The sequence below is a fragment of the Asterias rubens genome, chromosome 6 (genome assembly GCF_902459465.1).
Source record: "Asterias rubens chromosome 6, eAstRub1.3, whole genome shotgun sequence".
NCBI classification, from domain to species: Eukaryota; Metazoa; Echinodermata; class Asteroidea; order Forcipulatida; family Asteriidae; genus Asterias; species Asterias rubens.
In genome coordinates this window covers 21,432,519-21,448,468 of record NC_047067.1, presented here as the reverse complement: position 1 = coordinate 21,448,468, position 15,950 = coordinate 21,432,519, and the positions used below count along the sequence as shown (strand labels likewise).

At 39.5% G+C, this 15,950-nt stretch overlaps 2 protein-coding genes across 2 annotated transcripts; one reads left to right on the top strand and one right to left on the bottom strand.

Moving 5' to 3' along the window:
• Positions 1-131: 131 nt before the first annotated feature.
• Positions 132-8,770, bottom strand: LOC117291890 (Golgi reassembly-stacking protein 2-like). Its single transcript, XM_033773886.1, has 8 exons — positions 8,505-8,770; positions 6,140-6,220; positions 5,642-5,845; positions 4,900-4,986; positions 4,037-4,167; positions 3,420-3,582; positions 2,732-2,897; positions 132-2,457 (listed from the first exon to the last, which is right to left on the bottom strand). The coding sequence occupies exons 1-8, from the start codon at positions 8,565-8,567 to the stop codon at positions 2,195-2,197; spliced, it is 1,158 nt and encodes a 385-aa protein (XP_033629777.1). The 5' UTR covers positions 8,568-8,770; the 3' UTR covers positions 132-2,194.
• A 1,329-nt stretch (positions 8,771-10,099) lies between these two features.
• LOC117291887 lies at positions 10,100-15,939 on the top strand. Its single transcript, XM_033773881.1, has 4 exons — positions 10,100-10,310; positions 11,229-11,438; positions 11,701-14,112; positions 15,020-15,939. The coding sequence occupies exons 1-4, from the start codon at positions 10,238-10,240 to the stop codon at positions 15,547-15,549; spliced, it is 3,225 nt and encodes a 1,074-aa protein (XP_033629772.1). The 5' UTR covers positions 10,100-10,237; the 3' UTR covers positions 15,550-15,939.
• The last annotated feature ends 11 nt before the right edge of the window (positions 15,940-15,950 follow it).

Sequence of the window (15,950 nt, the reverse complement as noted above, 5' to 3'; positions counted from 1 at the left end):
TTGGCGTCAAGAAAAAAAAAAAAAAAAAAAAAAAAATCAAGTTTTCTGAAATCCCGTTTTCCGTTTCAAAGGGCGGATTCCGCGAATTCCGTCCGTTTTCCGCGATCGCGGAAAATCAGTGGCCCTATATCTAGAGGTTGGTTTGGGGACAATTTATTTTTAATGACCTACTCTTCCAAACATTCTGTACCACACATTGATTGACCCCCAATTATGAAGTATAAGATTTAAGACTTATGTAGGAAAAACACTATCAAGTTCGGTACTGTGTGGAGGCAAGTTCCTTCATGCTCCTTGAAATATACCAGTAGATATGTAAAGGAAAAGTACCTTTTCCTCAAAAGAATGAACCGCAAGGCCTAAATCGGATATTGTTATGCGTCAAATGCCATGTGTTCATCAAGGGCAAAGGACACCAAATTGCAAACCTGCCCAGAGAATCAGAAAATTTCCAAAATATTTACAAAATTCATTACCTTATAAGATACCTGCTACTGGACTGGAAATTACAAATTCATACGTAATATGGCAAGTTCAATCTTTAGTAAAGCTGGTAAAACGCTTTAAGGCAATTGGAGCTCTATCTATTGTGAGAGTATGGCTATGCGCCATTTTGGTAAGCAAATGTTTTGCTACAGCAACTGCACTAATCCGTTGTCGAATAAAAAGAGTTGCTTACTGAAATGGCATCCAAAGCCTACATTTCAGCCCAAGTTGCCAGTCTTGCGCCTGCAGCGCTATACAATCTTTGGATCTGATTTAACAATTCTCCTGTGTGCCTAAGTAAATAAGCAACAATGTATATGAATTTAACAGGAGATGGTTTGGACTTGCAGTTATTTCAGGAGAGGATGTGGGACATTTATTAACCTAAAACATAAACTTTTCTATATTTTTAATTTCATGCTGATGGTATGATCACCCCCTTCCCCCAAATGTTACTTAACACAAACAACTTTAGCTGCTGGTAAATACTCTATATGTACAAAACATTATATGAGGCTGAAGTTTGGGCAAATTCTTCAGAGCAGTTATTTGGGTCAATAAATTCTTGAATTAGATATGCTTTGAAAAGTATGTAAAACATAAAAGGGTGCAGTAAAAACCTATGAAAATTTCTTGTTTTTTTTTGGTTTAATTTGAGACCTTATATTGGGTCAACCTTAACTGTGGTTAAATAATTCAGGTGCTAAGAAGAATATTTGATACATTTCTTAGATCCTTGTGTAAACTATGGAAGAGAAAATAAAAAAGTAAACAACTTGAAGTAAGAGCTTCCCTCGTCTCCTTCTTTGTCTTTAGAAATTACTACATAGAAATGGTAATTTGCACAAACCGTAAATCAGTGTGTGTTTGCTGACCACAGGGACATAAATAAAACCACTCTCCAAATGAGCTCATTCCTGTGTTGGTTCCCTAACACTCATGTGAGCTTGGATGGGAATCAGCCTACATGAACACAGCCCTGATACTTCATGGGGGCAATACGGCAATTGTCTCAATGCCCCTGGCCATTGCCTTAGTGCCTGTACCTGGCAGCACTCAAACCACAGTTAGGGATGCAGGAAGTTTCACACAAGTTGGACCTTTAAATCCATGGTATAGGTATATCACAAGTTCAGAACTTAGTTTACACTTTCAGTGGTAACAACCTCAGAGAGTCAAATGTATGGAAATTAGCTTCGCTAGGCCAAGTAAGTCAGGGTGCCAGACTATACATTATGTAACATAATGTGAGAAGTGTTCCATGCTACATAAACAAGCAAATAAACTGTATTTAGATTTACAGTATATTTAGCTTTAACCATTGAATAGTGTCTTTTATCAGGCCACCATTTTATTTGTCCTACCTCTCAAATCAATATAAACCAAACAGAGGCTAGAAGGGCGAATAGTTTGGTACCATGTCAGTAGAATGAGAATCAGTATGTGATATTGCCATTCCACACTGGCAGCAAGACTACATATGGTGACACACAGATAAAGATCTGTAGAATTAAACTGTTGAAGCTGTAGCAAGGTTTAATTATACACCTTCAATAAAACAGCCGCAGACAGTGTCAAAGTGAATTTTTCCTGACCAACAAATACGATCAAATCGATGGAGAATCTTCGTCATCAAGAAGATTAATCTCCCTACCCCTTTCTACCAATTCCCCGAATTTTAAAGATGAAACAAAGAGAGATCCAAGTCCTATGATGACGGCGATGTTGTGCTGATTCCAACAGGAAGAGTGGGCAGTGGTGTGGGGCCTGGTATTGTGATACCACCGGGGAGCGACACAGGGGGTGGCAGAGTTGTGACACCATCACCAGACGCTGCTGGGGCTGTGCCAGCAGCAGACATTGCAGGTGTTGTGACTGGGGCCGGGGTAGGCATAGGAGGCAGGGATATGTTGAGATTTGGAAGGCCGGGAATATTGGCCAGACTGACGGGTGGTAAGACTCCTGTAGAGGCTGTAGAGGGAGAGCAAGACAGATAAACTAAAGTTACTTCATGTTTGTGAACAGCACTGTGTCTGAACACATTCATTTATTTATTTATTAAAGGTTTGTTAAAAATCACATGATAACCAAATGCTAAATTGAGTAATATATGGGAACTTTCCACATACAATGTTAACACTTAAAAAACCAAACAATTATTAAAAAGAGTGATTCAGTAAATTACATGTGCACTATTTATTGAAAACTTACAAAAGGAATGTTCGAAGTGTGTAAAGGGACTCACCTGCTGTCGCTGAATCACCAGCAGAGTTCTGTGGTGTGACAGGCACTGTTGGTTGAGCTCCAACAGCAGCAGGATGGGGGATCTGAACAGGGAGGTCAGCAGAGAAGGATACACTGGAGAGACCCTTCTCAATTTGACTTGTGTCTGCTGAGGAGGCTAGGGACACCTACAACAAACAATATCAGAAATACAACTTGTCACAACAGGCCATTTTCAAGAAAAACCTTGTAAAGATTTTGGTGAATCACCAAGAAGTATACATTCATATAAGAAACTTGGAAATCTGTTTTTAAAACATTATTTATTTGCTAGACCTCAAAGCACACAGCAAACATCAGTAATTGTCAAAGACCAGTATCCCCAACTTTGGTGACCTAATATAGACAACCTGTAAAAGTTCAAGTTCAAAACAAATCATAAGGGCCAAGTCATACTGGCAATTTACAGGCAACTGGTTCCAGGCAATCTCCAAAAGAAGAAAAGGCATTCATATTTGAAAGTTCACATATTTTTCTTGGGGACTGAAACACAACATTAAAAGAATGACTCATGTGCTATAGAAGTGGTACTATAGCCTGCACTGCAGTTGGTTGCTTCCAAGTTGACCGTAAAATTTGCTTTAATTGACAAGGCCCTAAACACAAATTGCTGTTATGAAAGTTAAACAAACTACTTTTAAGTTTCCCACCTCTGCAAATCCTTCTAAGAGTGGATCTTTGCTGACACCTTCTAAGACTTCTGCAGGAATCACCGGAGCATTGAGATGGGCAGAGAATGTCATCTTACGCCCCTCTGGGAAATAACGTGTTGGTATCCGATGCAGGTATCCATATCCTATTCCACAACCCAGGCTGACAAATAAAAGCATTACAGAATTTGATTTAATGATAGCTAAATAAATAAAATTAGTAGGAATTCCTTAGAAGCAAGTTTTCCTTAAACAATTTATTTTACACAAAGTGCCGCCTGATTTCACATAGCTGTTACTAAAATAAGCATAATTTTGGGATGAACAAAGACAAATTGACCAAAGCAGGACTTGAACCTCCAATCTCCAGATCAACGTGCCGGTGCTCTACCAACAGAGTAACAGTATGTAGCCCGATGTTGGCATGAACATGGTATGTTTAAATGTGATCAAATTTTAGGATTTGAGAAATTTCTTTTCAAACATTTTTGTTTTGATGATATTTTCCTCCCTTTTTAAAAAACATACAAAGAGTACAAATACTGCTAATAATTGTCTTTTCAACATTGTTTATCGGCCAAATATTCAGAGGGTATTGAAGGATGTCTTCTACTTACATGCCCTCTCCTCCCCAAGTGCGATTTGGTGTAATGGTGACCTCTCTACATCCATCCGTCTCCACATTGTACACATACAGCTTGAGAGGACGATTCTCGTGAGATTCAATTAAGGAAAACAAATCTTCAGACTGAAATAAGAAAAAATACCAAATCACACAAGATGATTTATGTGAACTCTTTGGCCTCAAGCCGCTGTATGGTCTTGACTTGATTGATTAATGCACACGTTAATTCTGCAGTAACTATTTATTTGATTAAACCATATACACTATTGAATGAACTGAATTAAGAAAATGATGGAATGAAACTACAGACAGGTGAAGGAGATAAACAAATAGATGAAAACTTCATCTACAGTACATTACATAGGTATGTGGGTAAAAATAAAATAATTAAACAATAACACAATAACAACAGATACATCTGATACGTCGTCATGTGAAGAATACAATTCAAATTCAAATCACCAATCCATTAAGTTACATACAAAAAACAAGATCAAGTTCATTACAGAAATCCTGAAATCATGAAAATTCTTAACAAAGCAAAGGCATTTTTCATAGAACTCTGTAAAGTACTGAGTATACAGTGCTTAATTTAGGTAAAACCAAATAATGTTAAAATAAATGCATGTTATGCACTGTAACAGTAAACCAGTGAACTATACCCAGGACACTGTGATACACACACTTGTAATAATGTTATTGGGGAATTGTATAGAATGACCTTGATGTATTTCTATACATAGTCCATTCAACAATAACATTATTAATAGTGTGTTGAACCATGGATAATTTTCCTTCCTCAATGGAAGAACTAATTCACTGTCCATGGGTGTCTATTGGAACTAACAACCATACCTCATGTAGGATAGTATCAGCCCCGATGATGTAGTCTGTGTTAGATCTGAACCCTGCAAGGGCTGCAGGTGACGTTGGCTGTACATCCTGCAAAGTGTCAATAATAAATAATTATTAATCAAATTCAGCAATTAATTTATTGAAAATCATCAACATCTGTTTATCCGTTATAAACAGCTTGGGAAAATGAAAGAAGGAACTATAGCATGTGTACTATACAAATATGGCAGTGTCAAAATAATATTTTAATAAGTTAAAATTTAAAACTTATTTGCTTATTTAAAGACAGAATTATATATTTAAATAATCACAAATATTTTGCAACCTCAACTTCAATTAAATAGAAAAGTGCTTCCAGCACCTAACATGCTGATAAATTTAACACATTTATTAAATTCAATGCTCATGTGCTAAACCTTTTATCACAAATCACTCAATTATTCATTACCAGAACAATATAATCATAGACATAGACATGTAAATAAGTATACAAACATAAAAATATTCAAAGACATTAAAAACATTCAAATTAAAAAAAGCACAGGTAAAAGGCGCTACCTGCAAAATGCGCGTATACCATTTCCACCACTTTGATGGTCACTATATTTGTGTACATTTTTACTCCTAAAATGGGGAACAGGATAGGGGCGAAATGAAACTGAAAGTGCGCTGCCCATCAAGCAAGGAGTAAATTATGGTATTTGTCATCTTTAGTAATTAATGGTTGTTTATTTATCCTTACCAAAACATGCCAAACATTCTCGTTTGCTCCCTCGAAGGAGCAGAATCTAATGCTGACCCCAAGTAACCCCTGACCGCCCCATCTATTGGTTGGGGTCAGCGTGACCTCTCGGACGGATAAAGTTTTGCTGCTGTACACCAGCACTCTGACTGGACGTTCTTCATTCTCCTTCAGGAGTTTCTTCAGAGTGTCATCATCCTTGTCCTGAATCGTCAAGAAACAACACAGGATGAAACAATAATCGCCAAGAAATATCACAGAATGAAAAACAACACCACATGAAATTAAATTAGTTTAATATAGACCAAATGTGATGAATTGAAATGTACCCCAATTGGAAGTAAAATACACGGTAAATGAAGTAAAATGTACGGCTAATTACACAGTTTACGACAAAAGAGTAGGCAGTAAAATAATGTGACCCACTATCCTCTAATCAAATGACAGGGGTCCACTTGGGTGATATAATAATATGATCATTGATGTAAAATAACATACCAGTCTTGTGTTTCCAATGCCTATTACAAAATCAAAGAACGCCTCCAGCCCTGCCTTGTGTCCTGGTGAATTCTCTTGAACCTGAAAAATGGGAAGCAAATAAAATGTGTCAATGTTGGTGATTCTTCCTTGTTTTTAAAAGCTAATATATCATTCAGAATCTTGAACGAGATCTCGAACGGATAAACAAATGCTAGCAAACTAAAAGTTTTGCTGAGCAGAAACAGGTTGCCAGCGAAAACGGTATATGCCATTCAAAGTTGTATACCATTTACTTTCAACCCAAAGACATCGACACCAAAAGCATCGCAAAATTACTTTGACTTATCTTTTGATTTGAGTAATTGAAGACTGAGATAAATGCAAATATTGACTGCTTTGACTGCTTTGAGTGCTTCTGAAAAAGCTATGACCCCAGATGTGATCGTTTTCGTTATCGCTGCAAAGTGACTCGGCCTTAACAACCCACAGTATTCATCAATTGTGCATAGACTGTCTAGGTACCAAGAAGCTGCTGTTGCTATGGACACATAGCACACTGCTTGCAATGCATTGGTTGCCACGGGTACGGTACATTGTAAAACTACAACTAATCTGCAATGCACTCTCAACCAATATAAAAAGGCAGAATCCTTGTACAATGTATTGGGTGTTGGCTAAGACAATTTCAAATTCCGATTCAATATCACAAACAAATGGTGTGGGTGTCTATGAATTCCCAGAAGATTTTACCAAGATTTAATACAGTTTAAAGTGCCACACACAGCGTCAGATATTGAACAACTTAACCCAGCAGCACATTATGCACACAAACAAAGCCAAATTTATCAGCCAATATCAAAACTTCAATAATAAAGGTTTAAAGATCGGATACTTTACCGGTTATTTTGGTTATCAAAAGAATTAATTCAGATTTTTGTTATCTGAATAGTTAAACAAATTCTTTGTTAAATTTGTTCCTACAAACAGCGCAATGCTGCAATACATGTGTACGTGTATTTATGACCGGGTAATGCTTTTGACAATTTTTTTGGGGGGGAATGGAGTTTTGCAAACAAAGCAAAAACCTGTCCCGTCTCTGCATAAAGATAAAAACAGGCCATGAATTTTTGGGATGCAAACAATAAAATCTGTTTCAGCTCTAGTATCTGTGGGACAGTCACCTTTGATCAGCAACTACTTCAAATTATCACCTGCAGATGAATAAAGGTTTGACGCATTCTTGATTTGATACAATCACTTTGAGGAGACTTTGGACATTTCTATTAAAATGTGTAATAATTATTTATAGGCCATTGGCAAACAAAACACAAAATAGAGATTAATCATGGCATTTGTCAGTAAGCTACTTGAGTAATATGGTGTCATGTTTGAGGGAAAAGCACCTAGTGCACAAAGGGTTTTTTAGCTTCAAAGTTGAAAATATTGCATACCGGTATATGAGAAACTGGTATTCCCCAAAACTGACACGGCTAAAACATAATTAATGGAAATGTTCCACAATGTAAAGAACAAACTGTCTTTTGTGGGGCTTCAATTCAATAAAAAGTTGAATCTTTTCAAAATACTAAATATTTTGAGTTGCATTGGGTTAATGCTCGTTGAACCAACAATGGGACTGAAATTGTTCTGATTTATAAAAACAAATAAATAAATCAAATCCAAACCTTAACAAGTTTGGATTGATTAGTTGATTACTGGAATGGGCAAACTTGTCAGAGAACAAGCTTAGAGACAAGCATAATCTAATTGGTAAAGTAACCGTGGTCAAGTGGTTAGACTGCAGGAGTTGCAATCACAAGGTTGTGAGTTTGAATCGTCTAGTTACTGTATCATAACCATAGACGTTAAACAAATGTTTGTTTGTATATGAGAAAGAAAGGGTCAGGAAATTATATCTCATACAATAATACATACAAGAATTTAACAACTCTATCTCTCCATGATAAACAAAGATTTTCTTTACAATTAAACAATAACGTACATAGTGTTATAAAATGGCTAAAGTATATAAAACAAGGAATAACCAGTTTTACACAGATTTACTGGGAGTTGTTGGTCAAATTTGAGGCATGGACTTGACTGCTCTAATCTAAATGACTTGAAATTGAATTGATTCATGAATGAATCATGAATGTTCACAAAATTCTTTTTGAACAATATTAGTCTTACAGTTTATGTGCAAAATTTATGTTTAAGTCACGAACAAATACAACTACACATGAATACAGGAAAATGGATGCATACAGCCAACTAAATTTGAACATGAAAACCGAATCCAAACTTGGGAAAATTGACCGGCAGAGAAGCACTGAGCTCGGCCGTGGTTTACGGCCTGAGATACGGCGTGAATGTCATTCCTTACCCGCAAAACGTGATATCCTTCGGTACCACCACCGGGAACTTCTACGCTGGTATTTCCACCCATGTTCACCTACAAATTAGTCAGAAAACAATGCACAAGTCGGGAAATATGTCTGATGGTCGAAACAGCCTCCGTAACTCCGCAACAGACTTTCTATATTTAGCAGAAGCAGTAACTTTTGAGTTGTTTTTTCGTGCTACCCGGTGGATAATCTGCAAACACACGGCGCAAATTGATACACGTCAATTTTTGTGTGCATAGTTCGATCGCTGGTTGTCGCTTACTTCCCTGCCACCCTACACTGTATACAAGCGGATACCAGCTACAAAATGGCTTCTTACGTGGCATCCAATGCATTGTGGGTGTTGAGTTAGAGCACCACTAATTGATTGACAAGAAAAAACACCAAAAATAAAGTTGACATTTGTTTTGTGAATTGAATATTTAGTTCAACTGAGAGGTTTAAATCCAATTTGCGCGATTACAAAGCAGAACAGACATCCAATTAAGTGTAATCTAGTGGCGATTGTTACCCTTCGGTACAAATAAACTTTCATTCTGAGTGGTAAATATTAAAAAGACTAAAACTTTTCAATGCAACGGGAAAATTATTCACTTTAATCCCCTGCTGAATATGGGAATCCCTGGGCCCGTCACTCCTCCTCCAACTTTATATAATGTAATTTTCAAAACGAGCCTCAATTTGGAAAATAAAATACCTACTCTCATCAGTAAATATGAAGAAAAACCCCATTGAGGGCCTATGTCTCCGAGACAAAAAAATAACCACTGTTTAAAAAAATAAGAATACTTACACCGACAACTTCGTTGTACCTTTCAGTGTTTTTAACCTTCTTCAAAATAGAACACAAAACTGTCTTTCGAAATTCAAACATAACACGCGTTTGTGTTGTGTTTTTGTGGGGTTGGAGGTTCCGAATTTTTTTATTTTGTGCTATTCGTGGTATCATCCGAGAGTGAAGTTTTTACTTGGGAGCTACTTTTACCAACCGATGTTTTAAATGAATCACTGCAAAAAATTGCAATAAATGTACGTTACGGTTCTCAAATGGGGCATCTAATTATTTATGATATGGCTATTATTTATTGTTTAGTGTATATTTTGCCACAATTGTGTTTCGTTTGTGTTTTCCCCACTTAGTTTCTATCAAAACACAAAAGAGCACTCAGAGAATGATGACGAGAAGAGACACCTATAAATAAACTCAAAATTAAATTTGCGCAGGGCTGCACCACCCCCCCCCCCCTCCCCCAACCAACCCAGCTAAAAAAAAGCTCGACTTGGTAATAAAAGTGACATCTTAAAACCCCAATTACCACTCTATTGTTACACCTGTTGCTGATCCGTCTGAGAATAAATCCAGCCTGCAACCACAAACCCACTCATGCGATTAGTAAAATCAGTGAAATCTTTGGAGGGTAAACATGGTCACGAAATCACCATACACAGAGGGGTAGCCAAATTGAATGCAGCGATAACAACCTGCACGTTGGAATGTGACCTTTCAAGCTGAAAGGCCCACCAGCAGCAGGGCAACCCAATCGCATTCTTTCAATCGTGTGTGGCGCTGGGTTTGAAACTCAACTGCTACCTTCAAAACAAATAACAGCTACAGGCCTAAATAAGTACATAAGACATTACAGAGTAATGTCCGCGTTGTTTGGATGATGTAATTGGTGATGTACACTCTCTTGTCATTTCTGTCAAGTTGATGAGAACTTTGGTGATGTCATTCCTGTGTCCAAGCGTGGGGCTTTTGAAGCTGAGGCGATTTACAAAAACAGGTAAGCATTTTTACACAGTAAAAACAAAACTTAAAACCAGATAGAAAATGTGCTGTCCGTTGACTCAATTTGTATATTTACTCAGTTTTCCCAATAATGGTGTGGTTTACGGTTGTGACTACTTGTGGAGCACATAAGTAGAAAGAACATTCTGTATTATATGTTCCTCTCTCCGCATTGAGCAATTAAAAGCTCTCCGTGCTCTAGACATGAGACTCTTCTTATAAGTTATGATTATTCAGGAGGAAGGAGGTCTACTTTTACTTTTGTCTATAATTTATACTGTATAATATTCTACAAACGGTGTGGTACGGTATTATCGCAGTGTTTGATTTGTAACTTGATATATATAATCAATAATTATAACCCTAATTCCTTGCAATCCAAAAAATCCGTTCCCCTGTTTAAAACGTTGGGACTATTCCTCCTTATCTCGTGTGTTCCTAGCTCGATAAAATATTAAGGCTGAAGAATGATGGTTCAAAAGAGGGCGCCATCACTCAGGCGAGTTTTTACAAAATTCGCCGTGGGTGGCCGGGGGGGGGGGGGCAGAATCTACTCCATGGATACTCCCTAAAAAGATATTTAATTAACAAGGTTGTCTACCCGTTCAGAAGAGCTGACAACCCTCTCGAGTTCTTAAAAAATATCGTAAAAATGTTTTATTTTTAAATGATGAACAATTTTCAAAATCTCTCGGATTATGGACACTTTTACATCTACCCTGCTTGTAGTACAAAATCTCCCTGATGACGGTAAAAAGCAAATATTGACAGCTTTGGTGTCCCCTATAACTAAATTTAATAACCTAAACGTTATCCCTTTTAAAAACAAATCATTTTGCGTTTTGGATAAATTAATTATAATTTGAAATCACTTTGGTGTCGAATTACGTTTTGCATTGTCTTCCATCATTAGGTTTCGCTGGGCCAAGGACTGGTAAAATTCGTTCCAACGTCCGCAATCGGGGAACATCTGTCTCCTTCGAGAGGAGAGGGAGCGATGTCTCTCTAGCATCTCAAGGAGGCTTCAGCGCCCTCTACGGTGACATAGGATCAGGTCGTGAGTGTGAAACGGGACGAGAACTTGAACGACAGGAATCTTACGCGGGAGTGTACGTCGGTGGAGGTACACATTTTTACACGGTTTATTTAATTATCTGTACAGTCAAACGTTGTCTTATTTGCATTATTTTGTTCAAGTAATTCGTGACTGGCTGTGACGTACCTCCAAACTTTGACCCACTTTTCAATGTCTTTACTTTGTTTTTACTAGAAAATAAGATGCCGAATCCGACCGCCACTTTTTTGTATTCACTATGAACCAAGAACATCTCATTTTATGTATCAACCCTCTAGAGTTTGATTTTATGTACTGTTGTTCTTTTCAGATGCTGAAAAGACTCTACTGACAAATGATGATTGCACAAAGCCCCAAGATGCCGGTTTTCTCTCACGCGATCCTGCCACCGTACAGTCCTTTACTTTCTTTGAAGAGACCTTCATCTCATCCCAAGACCAACATGACGTCACTAACATTGATTCAATCATTGATCAGACAGAAACTAATGACACCTTTAAAGAGCAGAAAACTCCAGCCCAGTCTTACGGACGTGACCCCAGGACAACGCCGTCCAGCAGCGGGAGCCAAAAGGCACACTACAACCTACCGACTTGGGTGAGGCAGCGTCGGTGCCTACCCACACTGAACGAGGTCGATTTTGATAATATAGACGCCGTCAGTCTGGGTAGTTTCAGCATGGCGTCTGAAATCGGCAAAGACGATAACAACAACAACAAAGCAACTGGAAAAAAGGCTCCGAGGTCAGAGGTTACGGAATCTAAAAATAGTATGTGTAGAGTGAAGAGAACCCACAGTGATGATTCAAATGATGTTGTATTCAATGATGACCAGATTCAGCATCCAAGACATCACCATCTCCAGCACCCAAGACATCACCATCTCCATGTGAACATGATTGCCGAAGACATGAAAGCCATGAATGTATACTCCCCAAAGAAGACGCGAAGAAGTGAGTCTGTCATGACCGATGATTCCGTCTTCGAAAGAGAGCCTCTTCTTCTCCAGAACTCTCCTATTGCTCCTAAACAAAGACACTCAAGAATAAAGAAGTCCCCAAGTATGGAGAGTCTCAGAAGGAGGTCTAAAAAGATGGGTTCGTTTAGAAGGAAGGAAAAGCAACCCGTGATGAAAAACTTGACAAAAACTTCCACACAAAATATCAACAATGAAAACATTGAGCATTGGAACCGAGGACAGTTTAGTGCAGTCGGAAGCCTAGTAAGGTCTAAACCACTCTACATGCGAGCAACCTCGGAGCGTGCACTGGATCCAAGTGCAGTAAAGCTCAGGCTCGAGTCATCCACGGCCAGAAAATGGCGCCAAACTGGAGAAAGATCACCTTTAAGTGAAGCCACCAATGTGAGTCGCCCTCGGCCGTCTGTCTGCCTTCGCATGGAGATCATTCAGCGCCCGATCAATCACCAATATATCCACCCAGGAGGAAGCTCCGTCTCGGTACCCCCACCGGCTCACAGGACAACCCCTCGTCGGTCTCAAGAACTTCAGGGTTCGGTGAAGTTGCCTGCAGGGAAGTTGAGACCTACCCCGCAGAGATCGAACGTCAAGAGTCGACGGAGAAGCTCTCTCAGACGAGTGTCAACTGAGGTCACGAATGAGTCTCCACGCTCGCCAAACCTCACCGTGAAGGAAGAAAACATTGACAATATTTTCATTACTAATAAAGTTGAAATGAAAACACAGAAAGCAACTCGCAATGCTGTAAATCGAGAGGGTTTTTCGAATGTCAAACTTGACTTACGATCGGTGAACTCAAATACTGTAAAGGAATATTCAAATCGTGGTGCCGTGACAGACGTTAACTTCGAGGAACGACATTTGGATGGTTCAAATCGAAATAGAGCAGGAGTTCAGATGCAGCGATTAACCTCAGTATGCAAAAGTGACCCCGGACCAAATGACGAGATTTTCGGTGAGAAGGAAGACGAGCAGTCCCGTCAGATTACTCCCAGCACTATTGAGTCCTCGGTTATACAAATAGATGAAATGAACGTACATTTAGAGACTGTCATTGATAAGGGAACTGTTCGTGCCGAGGTCGTTTCAAATCAACCGCCTAAAAATCTCATCCACAAACCAAAGTTTGCCGCCAACGCACTCAAGGAGGCAAGGATCGTCAGTACATCCAAGATGGCGGCTGAAACAACTTCCGGAGTTGATGAAGACGATCGAATTCCCCCATTGCCCGTGAAGATGTATAAATCTGCATCTTTTACCGGATCAACTAACCAGACTAAAGAAGACCTTTCTGCAACCTCGGCAACAAGATCAGCAACTAACGTTCGTGCTTTGCAGATCCCCCTCTCCAACCAACAGAAACGGAAGGTGAGACGTAGCGCCCCTGGAAATCCAAATGGACGCGCCCGGCATATCTCTGCCGTGGAAGCATCGAGAGAGGACATCGTGAAAGTTGTTGCTGCAATGAAGGCTTCTTTGGACTCTACCACTCAAAAGAGGGATAATCATCAAGAGAAGGGCGCAGTTAGTCGAAGGACCGATATCGTGAAAGAGGATCTTGGGAAAGCCGTGGCTGTCTACGCCTTCGAAGCGAGGAATGAAGACGATCTTTCATTGGACGTAGGGGAGTGTGTCCAGGTGCTGAATACCGACGATTCTGATTGGCTGTTCGTGAAGAAACATTCCAAGATTCAAGAGGAAGGATTTGTTCCGAGAATATTTCTGCATATGACATCCGAGGAAGGTTAGCATTGAAACAAAAACAAACTCCCATACATTACTGGATTTGCCATTTTTCGGCACAATAAAAAACATAGTTGCCGGTGTCAAATGCAATTGTGTCCACCATGCAATACTGTCCGCTCCGGACACTTTTGCATATGCAATCGTGTCCGGGGGCTATGCAAAAACCGTCCGGCTGACATGTACATGAGCGTGCATGCACTGAACCTACGTATATGCAGCATGAATATACATGTACACGTATTGTATGATTGCAGCGAACACCCAACGGCCGAACATTTCCCATGTCATTTATGACATGCACGAATAGCTCGTAAAAAAATGGCGAACGTGTTCCGTCGACCAAGGCGTTAAATTAACTGCAAGGACGGTTTTGCACGGGGGCGGACACAACTGCATATGCAAATGTGTCCGGGCGGACACACTTGCATTATGCAGCAGCGTCCGAGCGGACACGATTGTATATGCAAAACCGTCCGGCGGACATTATTGCATATGCAATAATGTCCTCCGGATAGTATTGCATAGAGGACATAATGCATGCGACACCGGCTCGCATGTACTTTCTTTTGTCATTAATTATCTCGATTAAAATAATTTAAAACAAGTTTTTCCCGGGTATCCGTTCCTTAGTGAGCTCTTCGTGCCCGTGCCAATTTGTTCCATTCATCTACAGTTTTAACACTGTTCACATTTCATTACTCTATACAGTAGCGATACATTTAATGAACTCGTGGGGTCGTGGGTTCGAATCCCACCCGAGTAACATGCCTGTGATATTTTTTCACAGGACTCGGGGAAGTACTGAGTATACAGTGCTAACACACATCGGTGAATGTGGGTAAAAACAAAAATTAATATTTAATGAACTCATTCATATAGTATACTTGTTTATTGTTTTGTTTTAGAGCCACCAAGTCACCATAATCATCGGGACAACTTGGCATCTTCTTCCGGCGAGCAATCTCTGCCCAAGCAACTAAGTCACACATCTGACTCAAACTCCCGCCATCTTGCCCAACAAGCCAATCCAAAGCGCCAGTCTATATCATCTGATAAGCAGTCCACCGACCAATCAGCTGTGGATACTTTCCCCTCAAAAACTATCAACCAATCCCAATCAAGTTTTTCACAAAACATACCTGATTGTCGCTTTCCCCAGCCAATGAAAAAATCACGAGCGCGTCCCAACAAATTCAACACTCACATAAGATCACAGGCTAGCGCCCCCTTGATTGAGACGTACGTGGTGATTGAGGATTACACTGCGCATGACGAGGACGAGGTCAGCGTGGTTGAGGCAGAGGTCGTGGTGGTGAACTCAGGTCAGCAACGTGAGGTGGACTGGATGTGGGTGTACGTGCCGCGAACGGAAATGTTTGGTTTTATGCCGGCTTTTAGCGCGAGGCCGTTGGGTTTTCACTACTCCGATGTGTAGCAAACGCAGCTGAACCACTCATGGGGGTGTGGAGGCTGGGCATATTTTTCTATTTCCGTGGGAAAAAAATCGATGATTGGACAATTTTATTTGCAATTTATGTCAGTTCGAACTTTAATATTTGAAAGGAGACATTTTTTACTTAGGTAGTCGATATCGCACAAAATGGTGTGATGTGCAAACTCTTTATTCGCATTAACTATAAATTAAACCATATAATTAGGCTACAGATCGCTTATTTTGTATACTATATTTTGGTATTTGGCCTCCAGCTACGCATTTTATTTGTTGTTACACTGTGCAGATAACTCTGCATTATATATTTTTTTTATGATTGGAGTCTCGCGAGAAATTGACCCTTGACACCAATGGGGACCAAGGGTGAAATTATCGCGAGACTT

Bases quoted from the DNA above. Each gene is read 5' to 3' on its own strand.
- LOC117291890 (XM_033773886.1), bottom strand. From the start codon at position 8,567: ATGGGTGGAAATACCAGCGTAGAAGTTCCCGGTGGTGGTACCGAAGGA. The intron at 5,846-6,139 runs GTATGTTATTTT...TTGACGATTCAG, and splicing joins GCATTGGAAACACAAGACTG to GACAAGGATGATGACACTCT. The intron at 2,898-3,419 runs GTGGGAAACTTA...TGTTTGTTGTAG, and splicing joins TCTTAGAAGGATTTGCAGAG to GTGTCCCTAGCCTCCTCAGC.
- LOC117291887 (XM_033773881.1), top strand. From the start codon at position 10,238: ATGAGAACTTTGGTGATGTCATTCCTGTGTCCAAGCGTGGGGCTTTTG. The intron at 10,311-11,228 runs GTAAGCATTTTT...TTCCATCATTAG, and splicing joins GAGGCGATTTACAAAAACAG to GTTTCGCTGGGCCAAGGACT. The intron at 14,113-15,019 runs GTTAGCATTGAA...GTTTTGTTTTAG, and splicing joins GCATATGACATCCGAGGAAG to AGCCACCAAGTCACCATAAT.